The sequence below is a fragment of the Triticum dicoccoides genome, chromosome 5B (genome assembly GCF_002162155.2).
Source record: "Triticum dicoccoides isolate Atlit2015 ecotype Zavitan chromosome 5B, WEW_v2.0, whole genome shotgun sequence".
Classification (NCBI taxonomy): domain Eukaryota; kingdom Viridiplantae; phylum Streptophyta; class Magnoliopsida; order Poales; family Poaceae; genus Triticum; species Triticum dicoccoides.
The window spans coordinates 691,057,701-691,070,270 of record NC_041389.1 but is presented as its reverse complement, the minus strand read 5'-3'; the positions used below and the strand labels follow the sequence as shown (position 1 = coordinate 691,070,270).

Genomic DNA, 12,570 nt, shown 5'->3' with positions numbered 1-12,570 from the left:
TCAACATTGCTTGGGTGGGTACCTTGTGCCCAGTGGTGGAGCTTGCATCAAAAAGTTGTGCAGGACCAGTGGCCCAGGCTGTAATGAATTGCTACTAGCTGGTATTCTACGACCCATGAGTTGACTATAATGTGAGAAGAAGCTCCAGATCAAGCTGGGCGGGCCATGGCCCATTCGGCCTTGCCTAAACTCCGCCAGTGCTTGCGCCACGAGGGAAGATGAGGGGGCGAGGGTGTCGACTTGGTTGACGCGCCCCAGAGCAAGTGGTGGCACGTCGAAACAGCGACCGTAGAAAGTGTGGTCGACAGACCATGCATGGTATCGTTTAAGCTCACTGAAGAGGGCTCCTCCACAACATAGTGGTATTCTCTGCACTCGGAAATGAGTAATGCTACAACTACGGAGGGCTTAGGCTGATTGTAATGGGGAGTATCATATACTAATTACTACATCCGTAATGCATAGTATCACATGTTGGTATCATAGAGGACTTCATTTATTGTCATGCATAATACAAAGTAGCATATCATTTAACATGATTCGGTATCAATGATATGATAATCAAGCATCTCTTTCTTCATTTAGTCCTATGCCAACTCATCAAAATTGCTTACTTGGCATGCATGATACTACCTATGATACTCCCATCACGGGCAGGCTTATCGGAGTTTTACAGCCTCGGCTGATGTGGGCTATTTTGGTTGGTAATTTGGAGGAAGCGGGGCCCATCCTAAAGCGGTGATTATTGCGGCGAGAAAGATGAGTCCGTTAACTCTGTAAATATCACCTTGCAAGTCTTAATATTTGGAAAATCCTATTGGACGCTCGCTGCGTCGACTTGTCGAGGCTTCGCACAGAGAGCTAGCGATAGCGATCAAGATGGGCCGGCCCAGTTAGGAGATAGCGCTGGCGCTGCAGCTTTCGGTTTTGGGAACCTTCTGAAGGGTTCCTGAACGGTTTTGGGAACCTTCTAGAAGGTTCTTGAACCGGGTTTTCACTGGTTTTTTCTGTTTGCTTTTTCTTTGTTGTTTTTCCTGTTTTTTTCTTTTTCTTTCTTTGTTTTTCTGTTTCTTTATTTCATTTTTCAATTTCTTTTTCTTCTCTTTTTGTTTTCTTTTTGTTCACATTTCAAATTATGTTTGGGAGTTTCAAAAAATCTTCCCATTTCAATTCGCGCTTCCAAATTTGTTCTCCATCTCAAAATTTGTTTTCAACATTCAAAAATTGTTCATGCTTTAAAAAATTGTCCGTGCTTCTAAATTTGTTCTCCATTTCAAAATTTGTTCTCAACATTCAAAAATTATTCGCGCTTAAAAAATTGTTCTCCATTTTTCAAAAATTGTTCGTGCTTTCAAAAATTGTTCATGCTTTCAAAAATTGTTCGAGCTTCCAAATTTGTTCTCCATTTGAAAATTTGTTCTCAACATTCAAAAATTGTTCGTGCTTCCAAATTTGTTCTTTGTTTCAAAATTTGTTCTTAAGATTTAGAAAATGTTTGTGCTTTAAAGAAATGTCACAAATTCCAAGAATATTTGGGAAATTCAAAAGTTGTTTGTGTTTCCAAATTTTGTTTTGAAATTTGAAAAATTGTTCCATTTCAGTTTTTTGGGTAGTTTAAAAAATGTTTCCGTTCCAAAAAAATATGTTCGCGTCTCCAAAATTCGTTTGTGTGTTGAAAAAGTGTTTGAGTTTTCTCAAAATTTGTAAAATAAAACTAATAGTGTTCGCGTTTGATAAAATATTCACCTTTTGTTTTTGCTATTTGGGAAATCGTAATGTATGTTTTTCAAACAGTCTTATACTTTCTTTAGTTCTTGTAGGTACCCGCTGCAGTTTGGTCAAATGAGCTCGTGCATCCTAGTGGCTAGTAGGGTGCGCGTGCGAGTCGCCAGTGCTGAGTTTGCACCCTACTATTTTTTGCAATTTATCACCTGGTATTTGCAGCGCACTGCAATGGGCCGGCCCAATCAGCGCACCGACGACGTGCCTGTGCGAAAGTGCAGCATTTTGACGCAAAATGCGTCACATAGGAACTCCCTTAATATTTTGTCTCTGATGTTGATAGGTTGCATTCAGATCATATTATTTCCCATGCCGGATGATATCCTTGTCAACGATGGAGCATGGAAATTCCCCAGATGTAACAGCTTTACATGCGGTGAAACTTCATTCTCGCGGGAGCCTAGACAAGAGAACATATAATAATAATATCAATATTCGCGGTGACACCCAGCTCTCCTCGGCTACTTATACCAGACAGCCGGCCCATTATTTCTGCACCACAACACAAGGAAGATTTCCGGCCGGCCGGCACCGTCGTCTAGCTCTCACACTCGCCCCGTTGCCCTGTGCAGCAGCAGCAGCAGCATCATGGCGCGGTCGGAGCAGCAGGGGCTGCAGGTGCTGAGCGCGCTGGACGCGGCCAAGACGCAGTGGTACCACTTCACGGCCATCGTCGTCGCCGGCATGGGCTTCTTCACCGACGCCTACGACCTCTTCTGCATCTCCCTCGTCACCAAGCTCCTCGGCCGCATCTACTACACCGACCTCTCCAAGCCCGACCCCGGCACGCTGCCCCCCGGCGTCGCCGCCGCCGTCAACGGCGTCGCCTTCTGCGGCACGCTCGCCGGCCAGCTCTTCTTCGGCTGGCTCGGCGACAAGATGGGCCGCAAGAGCGTCTACGGCATGACGCTCATTCTCATGGTCATCTGCTCCATCGGCTCCGGCCTCTCCTTCGCGCACACACCCAAGAGTGTCATGGCCACGCTCTGCTTCTTCCGCTTCTGGCTCGGCTTCGGCATCGGCGGCGACTACCCGCTCTCCGCCACCATCATGTCCGAGTACGCCAACAAGAAGACCCGCGGCGCCTTCATCGCCGCCGTCTTCGCCATGCAGGGCTTCGGCATCCTCGCCGGCGGCATCGTCACCCTCATCATCTCCTCCGCCTTCCGCGCCGGGTTCCACGAGCCGGCCTACCAGGACGACCGCGTCGCCTCCACCGGCACCGAGGCCGACTTCGTGTGGCGCATCATCCTCATGCTCGGCGCCCTCCCGGCCCTGCTCACCTACTACTGGCGGATGAAGATGCCCGAGACGGCCCGCTACACCGCACTCGTCGCCAAGAACGCCAAGCTCGCCGCCGCCGACATGTCCAAGGTGCTGCAGGTGGAGCTGGAGGACGAGACGGAGAAGATGGACGAGCTCGTGAGCCGCGGCGGAGCCAACGACTTCGGGCTCTTCTCGCCGCAGTTCGCGCGGCGCCACGGCCTCCACCTGGTGGGCACGGCCACCACGTGGTTCCTGCTGGACATCGCCTTCTACAGCCAGAACCTGTTCCAGAAGGACATCTTCAGCAGCATCAACTGGATCCCCAAGGCGCGCACCATGAGCGCCCTCGACGAGGTCTTCCGCATCTCCCGCGCGCAGACGCTCATCGCCCTCTGCGGCACCGTGCCGGGATACTGGTTCACCGTCTTCCTCATCGACGTCGTCGGCCGCTTCGCCATCCAGCTCATGGGCTTCTTCATGATGACCGTCTTCATGCTCGGCCTCGCCGTGCCCTACCACCACTGGACCACGCCCGGCAACCAGATCGGCTTCGTCGTCATGTACGCCTTCACCTTCTTTTTCGCCAACTTCGGCCCCAACGCCACCACCTTCGTCGTGCCCGCCGAGATCTTCCCCGCCAGGCTGCGCTCCACGTGCCACGGCATCTCCGCCGCCGCGGGCAAGGCCGGCGCCATGATCGGCGCGTTCGGGTTCCTCTACGCCGCGCAGGACCCGCACAAGCCCGACGCCGGGTACAGGCCGGGCATCGGCGTGCGCAACTCCCTCTTCGTGCTCGCCGGGGTCAACCTGCTGGGCTTCATGTTCACCTTCCTCGTGCCGGAGGCCAACGGGAAGTCGCTCGAGGAGATGTCCGGCGAGGCTCAGGACAACGAGGAGGACCAGGCACGCGCCGCCGCCGCCGTGCAGCCGTCCACGGCGTAGCTAGGCCGCCATGCATATATTCACAACTCGTGCGTGCGTGCTAGTGATTAGTGAAGCTGCTGCTGGCTGTTGAGTTGGTCAAAGATCCTTAATTTGTTGGGTAATTTGTTTTCAGATGATACGTAGTACACGCTTGAAATACTACTGTATGTTCGCCGGCTCATGTATGTGTCCACAATATATATACATCAATCAATCAACTTGCAGTTGCAAATGTGCTTGATAGTTGGTCAATGATATGATGAGCCTAAGCTGAGCCATCTCTTCGTATCCGATCCAAGAACCTCAAGACTCTCTTAAGTCAATGAAAGAGAAATCTCAAACTATAATTGCACTCTGAGGTGGATAATTTAATTTTAGTTCCTGTCACTGGTTACTTATTGGATTTGATTTGATTAATTTTGTGAGTAGTTCTAGGCTAGTCAAGAGTCTCCTTCATTTAGTGAGTAGTTCCTGTCACTGGTTACTTATTGGAGTAGTTTTCTAGTACTTCTTAGTCACTGAGTACTGACCAGTGAAAATAATTTCATGGAGTGAAGTCATCTTCCAATATTATGACTAAAGCACCAGACCGAATCATCTAAACTTTCTTGGTCAAAACCAAATGCATAATTGCATACTTCCTCCGTTCGGAAATACTTGTCGGAGAAATGGATACAAATGGATGTATGTAGAACTAAAATATATCTAGATTCATCCATTCGTCGGACAAGTATTTCCGGACGGAGGGAATACATAAACCAGATCAGTTCTGAAAGTGAACAAAATGTGTCAATCGGGAAAAGAAGAAAAAGATCATTAGGACATGTCTGGTTGTTTGCATCAAACCCAATGCACATCTGTTGGTTTAGCTTGATATTAGCACCTTATTTACCGGGAAAGAAATGTCCAGACGAGCGGGAGTAAGGGAAAAAAATTATATGAGACCAGGTCTCATATAAAGCAGGTGAGACCCGCCTTGATGGATGACACGTGGCATTCACAAATCACAAAGCATCTAATCTCTCCTCCCTGATTTCAGGTGGGGGTGGGGTAAATGCTTTGTGATTTCTGATATGCCACGTGTTATCCATCAGGATGGGTCTCACCTGCTAATCCGTGAGACCTGGTCTTATAGAATTTTTTTCCGGGAGTAAGATATTGCAACCCACCAACTCAATGGTTGTCCACGTGACAGAGATATAGGTGGATACTGCCTTGCAATTTTCCATGTGAGCACGGTGAAGAAGATCATTAGCATATGTACTTGTGTTGGGTCAAGGTCATTCCACCTGAGTCAACTCAAATCATCCTCAAATCCAAGAAATTAACCGAGTCAACCAAAATCATTGATAGTAAACAAACTGGACAAACTAGAAATGAGGCGATCCACACCACAAGGGCAAGATCCGGCAATCACGATGTCATCGACATAAATGCGCGAGAAAAATGTGTGTAATGTTACTTCCTGGTTAAAGAAGTATGTTAACTGTGTATGCAAATACAACTTGGCAAGATTGTAAAAGCAACCTCATCAGATAAATTATGTCAACGAACAAAATTGTGTATGTAAATATTTTCAAGAAATCGGACGAAGAGGGATTTAATTTGGAATAGTTCTTTGGACTATTGCGCACGTAGTCATAACTGGACCGCAATAGCTGGCGAACGTTCGCTAGGAGGGGTTGGCATTTGCAAACGTTGAAGATGACAAGTTTGGTTGTATGGGATTGTCGATTTCTTCAGAAACACATGTCATTTTATGGGAAGAAGAGAAATGTTACGGCAAAAAAGGTAGTATTTGCCGTTTCCCACCATCTAAAACTAGGCAGATAATATAACTTTTGGCGTTGAGCCTTTAGTGTGGGACTAGCAGAGTTCCATACTTTGAGCTCTGATTCAAGTACGAACACTAGCTGCCACACTAGTTTCTTGTCAACTGCCTGCAAGAGAGGGCCAGCTCACCTTGAGAGTGCCAGAGATGAGAGAAGACGCCTTCTTCTTTTTTTTGCGAGAGAAGACTTCGAAGCATTACAAGATGGGAATTTTTTTACGACATGCGCCACCTCAGCGTCAGCGCTAACCAAGGATTGCTTAGGCATATGGCTGATCTCACGAACAATTTGCATAGGGCATGTCATCCCAAGGACACTTGTTTAATCTGGTGGGGATGCAAGCGGGCAGACACGATATGTTATGCCTTCCCTGCTCATCGATATACCTGTCGACGGCCAAGTCAAAATCTGTGTCTTGCTTTGAGATGCTTACTAACAACGACGATTAATTTGTGCGCCATGCCGTTCAGTTTGTCTTGTCACTAACACAATCGCACAAGTTGACAAGGAGTAGTATATCAACTAAAACACGTTAGGCTTGTGTGAATTATCAATTTGGCCCTCTCGCTGCCACCGCGAGGGCGCAACGCGGATTTAAAAACCATTAAATTTGTAAAATTGTTCACAATTTCAATTTTTTTTGGATTTTTTTCAAAAATATCTTTGGGAATTCCAAAAAATACCCTTGTGCGTGCGAGGTCTACGTCGTCAACTCCATGGCACGGCAATGGAGACCGGCCAAGAGCGAGAACCCACGGCCTCCGGGCTGGGTAGACTGATGCAGAACGAGTGTCTACGCACAAGGACATGTGTATTGGTTAGCCCAGCGGAAGCCGGACTCTCACTCCCCTCAAAGAGATGTTGATCGTTTCCTTCTCCCTCGCCGACGAGACGCTTGGTACTGTGCCACCACCGCTCGACGTCCGCGACAACAGCGTTCTTGAGCGCCATTTGACGGTGCTCGACGGACGCCTTTGTTTCTTCTGCAACGTGCGCCCGGGGTATGACGTGTACCTCCTACGCCAAGGGCAAGGGGGCGCCTGCTGGGATCAGCACTGCCGGATGAACACGACACCAGAGCCCGCAAATTTGCTGCCCTATGTGTTCCACCTCCACCCACTTGCCATCATCGACAATGGTCGCCGTATCCTTCTCATACAACCACGCCCCCTAGCTAGTGAATTCTGGTGCAGCCAGCTTCAGGTTATGTGCATATGCTCCCGCCACCGGCCACATACAAAACCTCCTAGCTACTCCCTTCGTTCGAAATTACTTGTCATAGATAAAAATGGATGTATCTACAACTAAAGTACATCTAGATACATTTATTTTTTGAACGAGTAATTTCGAACGGAGGGAGTAGATGACAGGGGCCTCGTCTCTCTCATCTTAGTATATATGACCTTATGCCATTCTGCATTATACGAGGAAAGCGTCGTGTCCACCGGGCAGCCGTACGACAACATCGTGCACTGGTTAATTCGTGAAATCGTGCGGTGTGTGGTGACATGTACTGCTCCACTTCTCGCGAGCGGTAGACCATGCACTGGTTAGCTCCCGTCCTCCAGTATAGCTGTCCTGAGGGCATTTTGGGGAGAAAATCAACTATGTATAGATATCCTGGAACACGACACACACTATGTAGTGTGTGAGAAAATCAACGAAGGGGAGCGGGGATAACAACTCTCAGTTATGTACTAGTAGCAGCGGATTCATCACCAGGATCTGTCTTGGCCGAACAAGCCAAAAAAATGTATCTTCCTTAAAGTGAAATCATGTCAAGCACAACAATCCTAATACCTTATGGTTAACAGATACGTACACAGCCATTGCTATCCCATACAATAGGCCAGACGCCGAGGGAACTAAAATGGTTTTCAGTGCGAATACAAGTAACAGGCACATGCATATCTTGCTCGTCACCTGCGCCTGAGGTCTCTCTGCTCAAGTAAAAGGAAAGCGGAAATTTGTTACGTGTAACTTTTGCTCTCGGCGTAGTTGTTGCTCGGCGGGTCACCCGAGTGGACCACGGGATCGCCCCCGCTGCTGGCTTGCGACGACGTGGACAATGTGCGGCCGTGTGTGTGCCTAGCAGGCCGCGTCAGGTCGTTGGCGAGCTTGAGGTGAAGAGATGGAGCGCTCGTGGTCTGGCCATCGTCCTCGTGGACTCGCCGCCGTGGGCAGCTGGCGGGGGGTTCGGGGAGGGGAGCGAGCAGCGGTGGGAACTCACCGGCGGCGGCAGCGGGCAAGGGGGGAGGGGGGAGGGAGGGCGGACGGACGCAGAACCTTTTACTCCGAATCGTTCGCTTGTGTATATTTAAGGGAGGGAGAGGCGCCGGAGAATAACTTCTCCTCCAATAACCGTTTTTTGGGGTTCGGTTAGGTGCGTGTTAGAGGAGTAAGACTGACTTTTTACTCCTCTAAGTCGGATAGGGGATCGATTGGAAATGCCCTTAGTACTTAGGCCCTGTTCAGAAAATAAACTCAAAACATGGGAAGAGAAAAAAACACAAAAATTAAGATATCATGTATCATATAGTTCTACATAAACTAAAGCCACGGGAAATTCTCAAAACTAAAACACAGAATTTGTAGGCACAAAGAGACAGAAAACATGAGGTAGGATCTCATGTTTGGTTTTCTCCAAAATTCCCATGAAATGGGAGGCACGCAAAGGAAAGAAAAGGTTGAGAGGTAGGAGATCATGTTTGGTTTCCTCTAAACTCCTATGAGATCGGAAGCACAAAGTGGAAAAAAAATTGAGATATGATCCCATGTTTGGTTTCCATCAAAATTTATATGAAATAATAATCCATTCCACAGAAATTTCAAACGGTTGTAGAATGGTAATTCCTTTCTTCCAAACAGTACCAAAGAAATATGTCCCCTAGAAAAGTTTAGGGAATTCTTATGTTCTCACCCGCAAAAAGAAAAATTCAGTAACACTACAGATTAACGAGACATTTTACTAGCCTACGACTATTCATTACTCTCGAGAAATTAATCCACCATCGGCGGGATCTCCAATTGAAGTTAGTATCCATCTCAGAGTGCAATTACAGTTTGAATTTTCTCTTTTGTTGACCCTAATTTGGCTATGAAGATATGCATCAGCCTCACTCACCAATTGTCGAGCAAGTGGTAGCTCACTCTCTAAGCTTTGACCATTGCACACATTTGCAGCCGCAAGTTGATTGATTGATCTATTATATATTATGGACATATACATGAGCAGGTTGGGTAACCGTCAAACATATTACTTTGAGTACTTGCACTTGCACATGGAGCGTATCACCAAACAAATCAGGAGTTGTGAGTATATGGCGGCCTAGCTACGCCGTGGACGGCTGCACGGCGGCGGCGGCGCGTGCCTGGTCCTCCTCGTTGTCCTGAGCCTCGCCGGACATCTCCTCCAGCGACTTCCCGTTGGCCTCCGGCACGAGGAAGGTGAACATGAAGCCCAGCAGGTTGACCCCGGCGAGCACGAAGAGGGAGTTGCGCACGCCGATGCCCGGCCTGTACCCGGCGTCGGGCTTGTGCGGGTCCTGCGCCGCGTAGAGGAACCCGAACGCGCCGATCATGGCGCCGGCCTTGCCCGCGGCGGCGGAGATGCCGTGGCACGTGGAGCGCAGCCTGGCGGGGAAGATCTCGGCGGGCACGACGAAGGTGGTGGCGTTGGGACCGAAGTTGGCGAAGAAGAAGGTGAAGGCGTACATGACGACGAAGCCGATCTGGTTGCCGGGCGTGGTCCAGTGGTGGTAGGGCACGGCGAGGCCGAGCATGAAGACGGTCATCATGAAGAAGCCCATGAGCTGGATGGCGAAGCGGCCGACGACGTCGATGAGGAAGACGGTGAACCAGTATCCCGGCACGGTGCCGCAGAGGGCGATGAGCGTCTGCGCGCGGGAGATGCGGAAGACCTCGTCGAGGGCGCTCATGGTGCGCGCCTTGGGGATCCAGTTGATGCTGCTGAAGATGTCCTTCTGGAACAGGTTCTGGCTGTAGAAGGCGATGTCCAGCAGGAACCACGTGGTGGCCGTGCCCACCAGGTGGAGGCCGTGGCGCCGCGCGAACTGCGGCGAGAAGAGCCCGAAGTCGTTGGCTCCGCCGCGGCTCACGAGCTCGTCCATCTTCTCCGTCTCGTCCTCCAGCTCCACCTGCAGCACCTTGGACATGTCGGCGGCGGCGAGCTTGGCGTTCTTGGCGACGAGTGCGGTGTAGCGGGCCGTCTCGGGCATCTTCATCCGCCAGTAGTAGGTGAGCAGGGCCGGGAGGGCGCCGAGCATGAGGATGATGCGCCACACGAAGTCGGCCTCGGTGCCGGTGGAGGCGACGCGGTCGTCCTGGTAGGCCGGCTCGTGGAACCCGGCGCGGAAGGCGGAGGAGATGATGAGGGTGACGATGCCGCCGGCGAGGATGCCGAAGCCCTGCATGGCGAAGACGGCGGCGATGAAGGCGCCGCGGGTCTTCTTGTTGGCGTACTCGGACATGATGGTGGCGGAGAGCGGGTAGTCGCCGCCGATGCCGAAGCCGAGCCAGAAGCGGAAGAAGCAGAGCGTGGCCATGACGCTCTTGGGGGTGTGCGCGAAGGAGAGGCCGGAGCCGATGGAGCAGATGACCATGAGAATGAGCGTCATGCCGTAGACGCTCTTGCGGCCCATCTTGTCGCCGAGCCAGCCGAAGAAGAGCTGGCCGGCGAGCGTGCCGCAGAAGGCGACGCCGTTGACGGCGGCGGCGACGCCGGGGGGCAGCGTGCCGGGGTCGGGCTTGGAGAGGTCGGTGTAGTAGATGCGGCCGAGGAGCTTGGTGACGAGGGAGATGCAGAAGAGGTCGTAGGCGTCGGTGAAGAAGCCCATGCCGGCGATGACGATGGCCGTGAAGTGGTACCACTGCGTCTTGGCCGCGTCCAACGCGCTCAGCACCTGCAGCCCCTGCTGCTCCGACCGCGCCATGCTGCAACTGCTGCTGCTGCTGCGGCAACGGTGCGAGTGTGAGAGGCTGAGAGCTAGACGACGGTGCCGGCCGGCCGGAAGACTTTGTTGTGTTGCAGAAATTATGGGCCGGCTGCTGCTGGTATAAGTAGGCGAGGAGGAGACCGGCCGCAGCTGGTAATCACCGATATAATATCTTCCATATTAGGCTGGTCATAGTGGGAGTAACATAGGTAGTAACATAGATGCCATATAAGCAAAATTGATGATGTGCCAAGTAGTTAATGAGGAGAGAGGCAAATAGAGTAACATAATATGTTAACATCACATAGCGGTTTTCAATGCATAATGAGTCTACACAGTAATAAATGAAGACAACTATGTTACCACACCTATGACACTACCCACTATGAAGGTAGTAACATAGACTAGTAACATATGTATGTTACTAATCTAAGTTACTCTCCACTATGACCAGCCTTATGAGAACTGAGCGTATCTTAGTTGGCAAGGCGCGGAGTTCACAGCTCAAGCACTTGGTGCTCATAGAGTTTTCTTCTATAAAAAAAATTCAACAGGCTAGTCTAGGCTGTGTTGGTCTCGTTTTTCTTTTATTATCTCTCATATTATTATATGCGCTCTTGTCTAAGCTCCCGCGAGCATGATGTTTCATTGCATGCTATGCATCCTGGGCAGTTTCTATGCTCGATCGTTGACAGGGATATCATGGGAAATAATATGATCCGAATGCAACATGTCAATATCTGAGCAAAAATGTTTGACTTACATGTGATATATTTACAGTTAACGGACTGATCTTTCTCCCCTGAATTTCAGGATGGGCCCTGCTTCCTCCAAATTACCAATCAAAATATACCACATCAGCTAAGCCCGTAAAACTCCGGTAAGTCCTCCGTTGTTGTAGCATTATTCATATCCGAGTACAGAGAATAACACTATGTAGAGGAGCCCTCTTCACTGTGCTCACACAAGACCCTACATGGTCGATCGACCACACTTTCTATGGTCGCTACTCCGACATGACACCGCCTACTCTGGGGCGCGTCGATCAAACCGACACCCTCAACCCCTCGCCGCCCCTGCTGGCACAATGTACAAACCCAAGCAATGTTGAGGCAGTGCCCCTTGCACTAGTAGAAAAGGGGGCAATGGTCCAGGCCGGATCAACCCATTAGTCCCGGTTCAATCCAGAACCAAGACCAATGGGGGCATTGGACCCGGTTCGTGAGCCCCGGGGGCCGGCCGGGCCACGTGGGCCATTGGTCCCGGTTCGGCTGGACCTATTGGTTCCGGTTGGTGGGACGAACCGGGACCAATGCGCCTCGCTCCTGGCCCACCACCATTGGTCCCGGTTGGTGGCGTGAACCGAGACCAAAGGCTGCCCTTTAATCCCGGTTCGTGGCACGAACCGGGACCAATTAGTTGCCTATATCTACCCCTCGCCCGCGAGCAGAGCACTCCCAGTGCTCTGTTTTTCGTGGCCGGCGAGGGGAGAGCTTTGTGGTGCTCTAGCTCACCTCCTATGCACACGAGGTGTTCGATGGAATGCCCGAGCCACACTACTTACGCTTTCTCCTCTCCAAGCTCGACCTCCAAGCTCCATTTTCCTCAATATCTGTCTAGGTTTAGCGGTCCGTCACGTCCCGTCCCCGTCTTCACCGCCGTCGATCGCCCGCGCCGATCTCGTCGTCGGCACCACCGTGGTGAGCCTCTTGTTCTTATCTTCTTTCTGAAAGGAAAAAATAATCTTACTTGTATATTTATATAGATACTTGTATAATTTTCTTACTTTTATTATTGCATCTTATATAGTG

The 12,570-nt window shown here is 50.4% G+C and overlaps 2 protein-coding genes across 2 annotated transcripts; one reads left to right on the top strand and one right to left on the bottom strand.

Annotated features, from left to right (window-relative positions):
• Positions 1-2,282: 2,282 nt before the first annotated feature.
• LOC119312666 (probable inorganic phosphate transporter 1-8) lies at positions 2,283-4,216 on the top strand. Its single transcript, XM_037588411.1, has one exon. The coding sequence runs from the start codon at positions 2,371-2,373 to the stop codon at positions 3,988-3,990; it is 1,620 nt and encodes a 539-aa protein (XP_037444308.1). The 5' UTR covers positions 2,283-2,370; the 3' UTR covers positions 3,991-4,216.
• Positions 4,217-8,976: 4,760 nt separating this feature from the next.
• Positions 8,977-10,831, bottom strand: LOC119312664 (probable inorganic phosphate transporter 1-8). Its single transcript, XM_037588410.1, has one exon. It carries the CDS (start codon positions 10,754-10,756, stop codon positions 9,137-9,139), a length of 1,620 nt encoding a protein of 539 aa, XP_037444307.1. The 5' UTR covers positions 10,757-10,831; the 3' UTR covers positions 8,977-9,136.
• Between the last annotated feature and the right edge of the window lie 1,739 nt (positions 10,832-12,570).

Bases quoted from the DNA above. Each gene is read 5' to 3' on its own strand.
- LOC119312666 (XM_037588411.1), top strand. From the start codon at position 2,371: ATGGCGCGGTCGGAGCAGCAGGGGCTGCAGGTGCTGAGCGCGCTGGAC.
- LOC119312664 (XM_037588410.1), bottom strand. From the start codon at position 10,756: ATGGCGCGGTCGGAGCAGCAGGGGCTGCAGGTGCTGAGCGCGTTGGAC.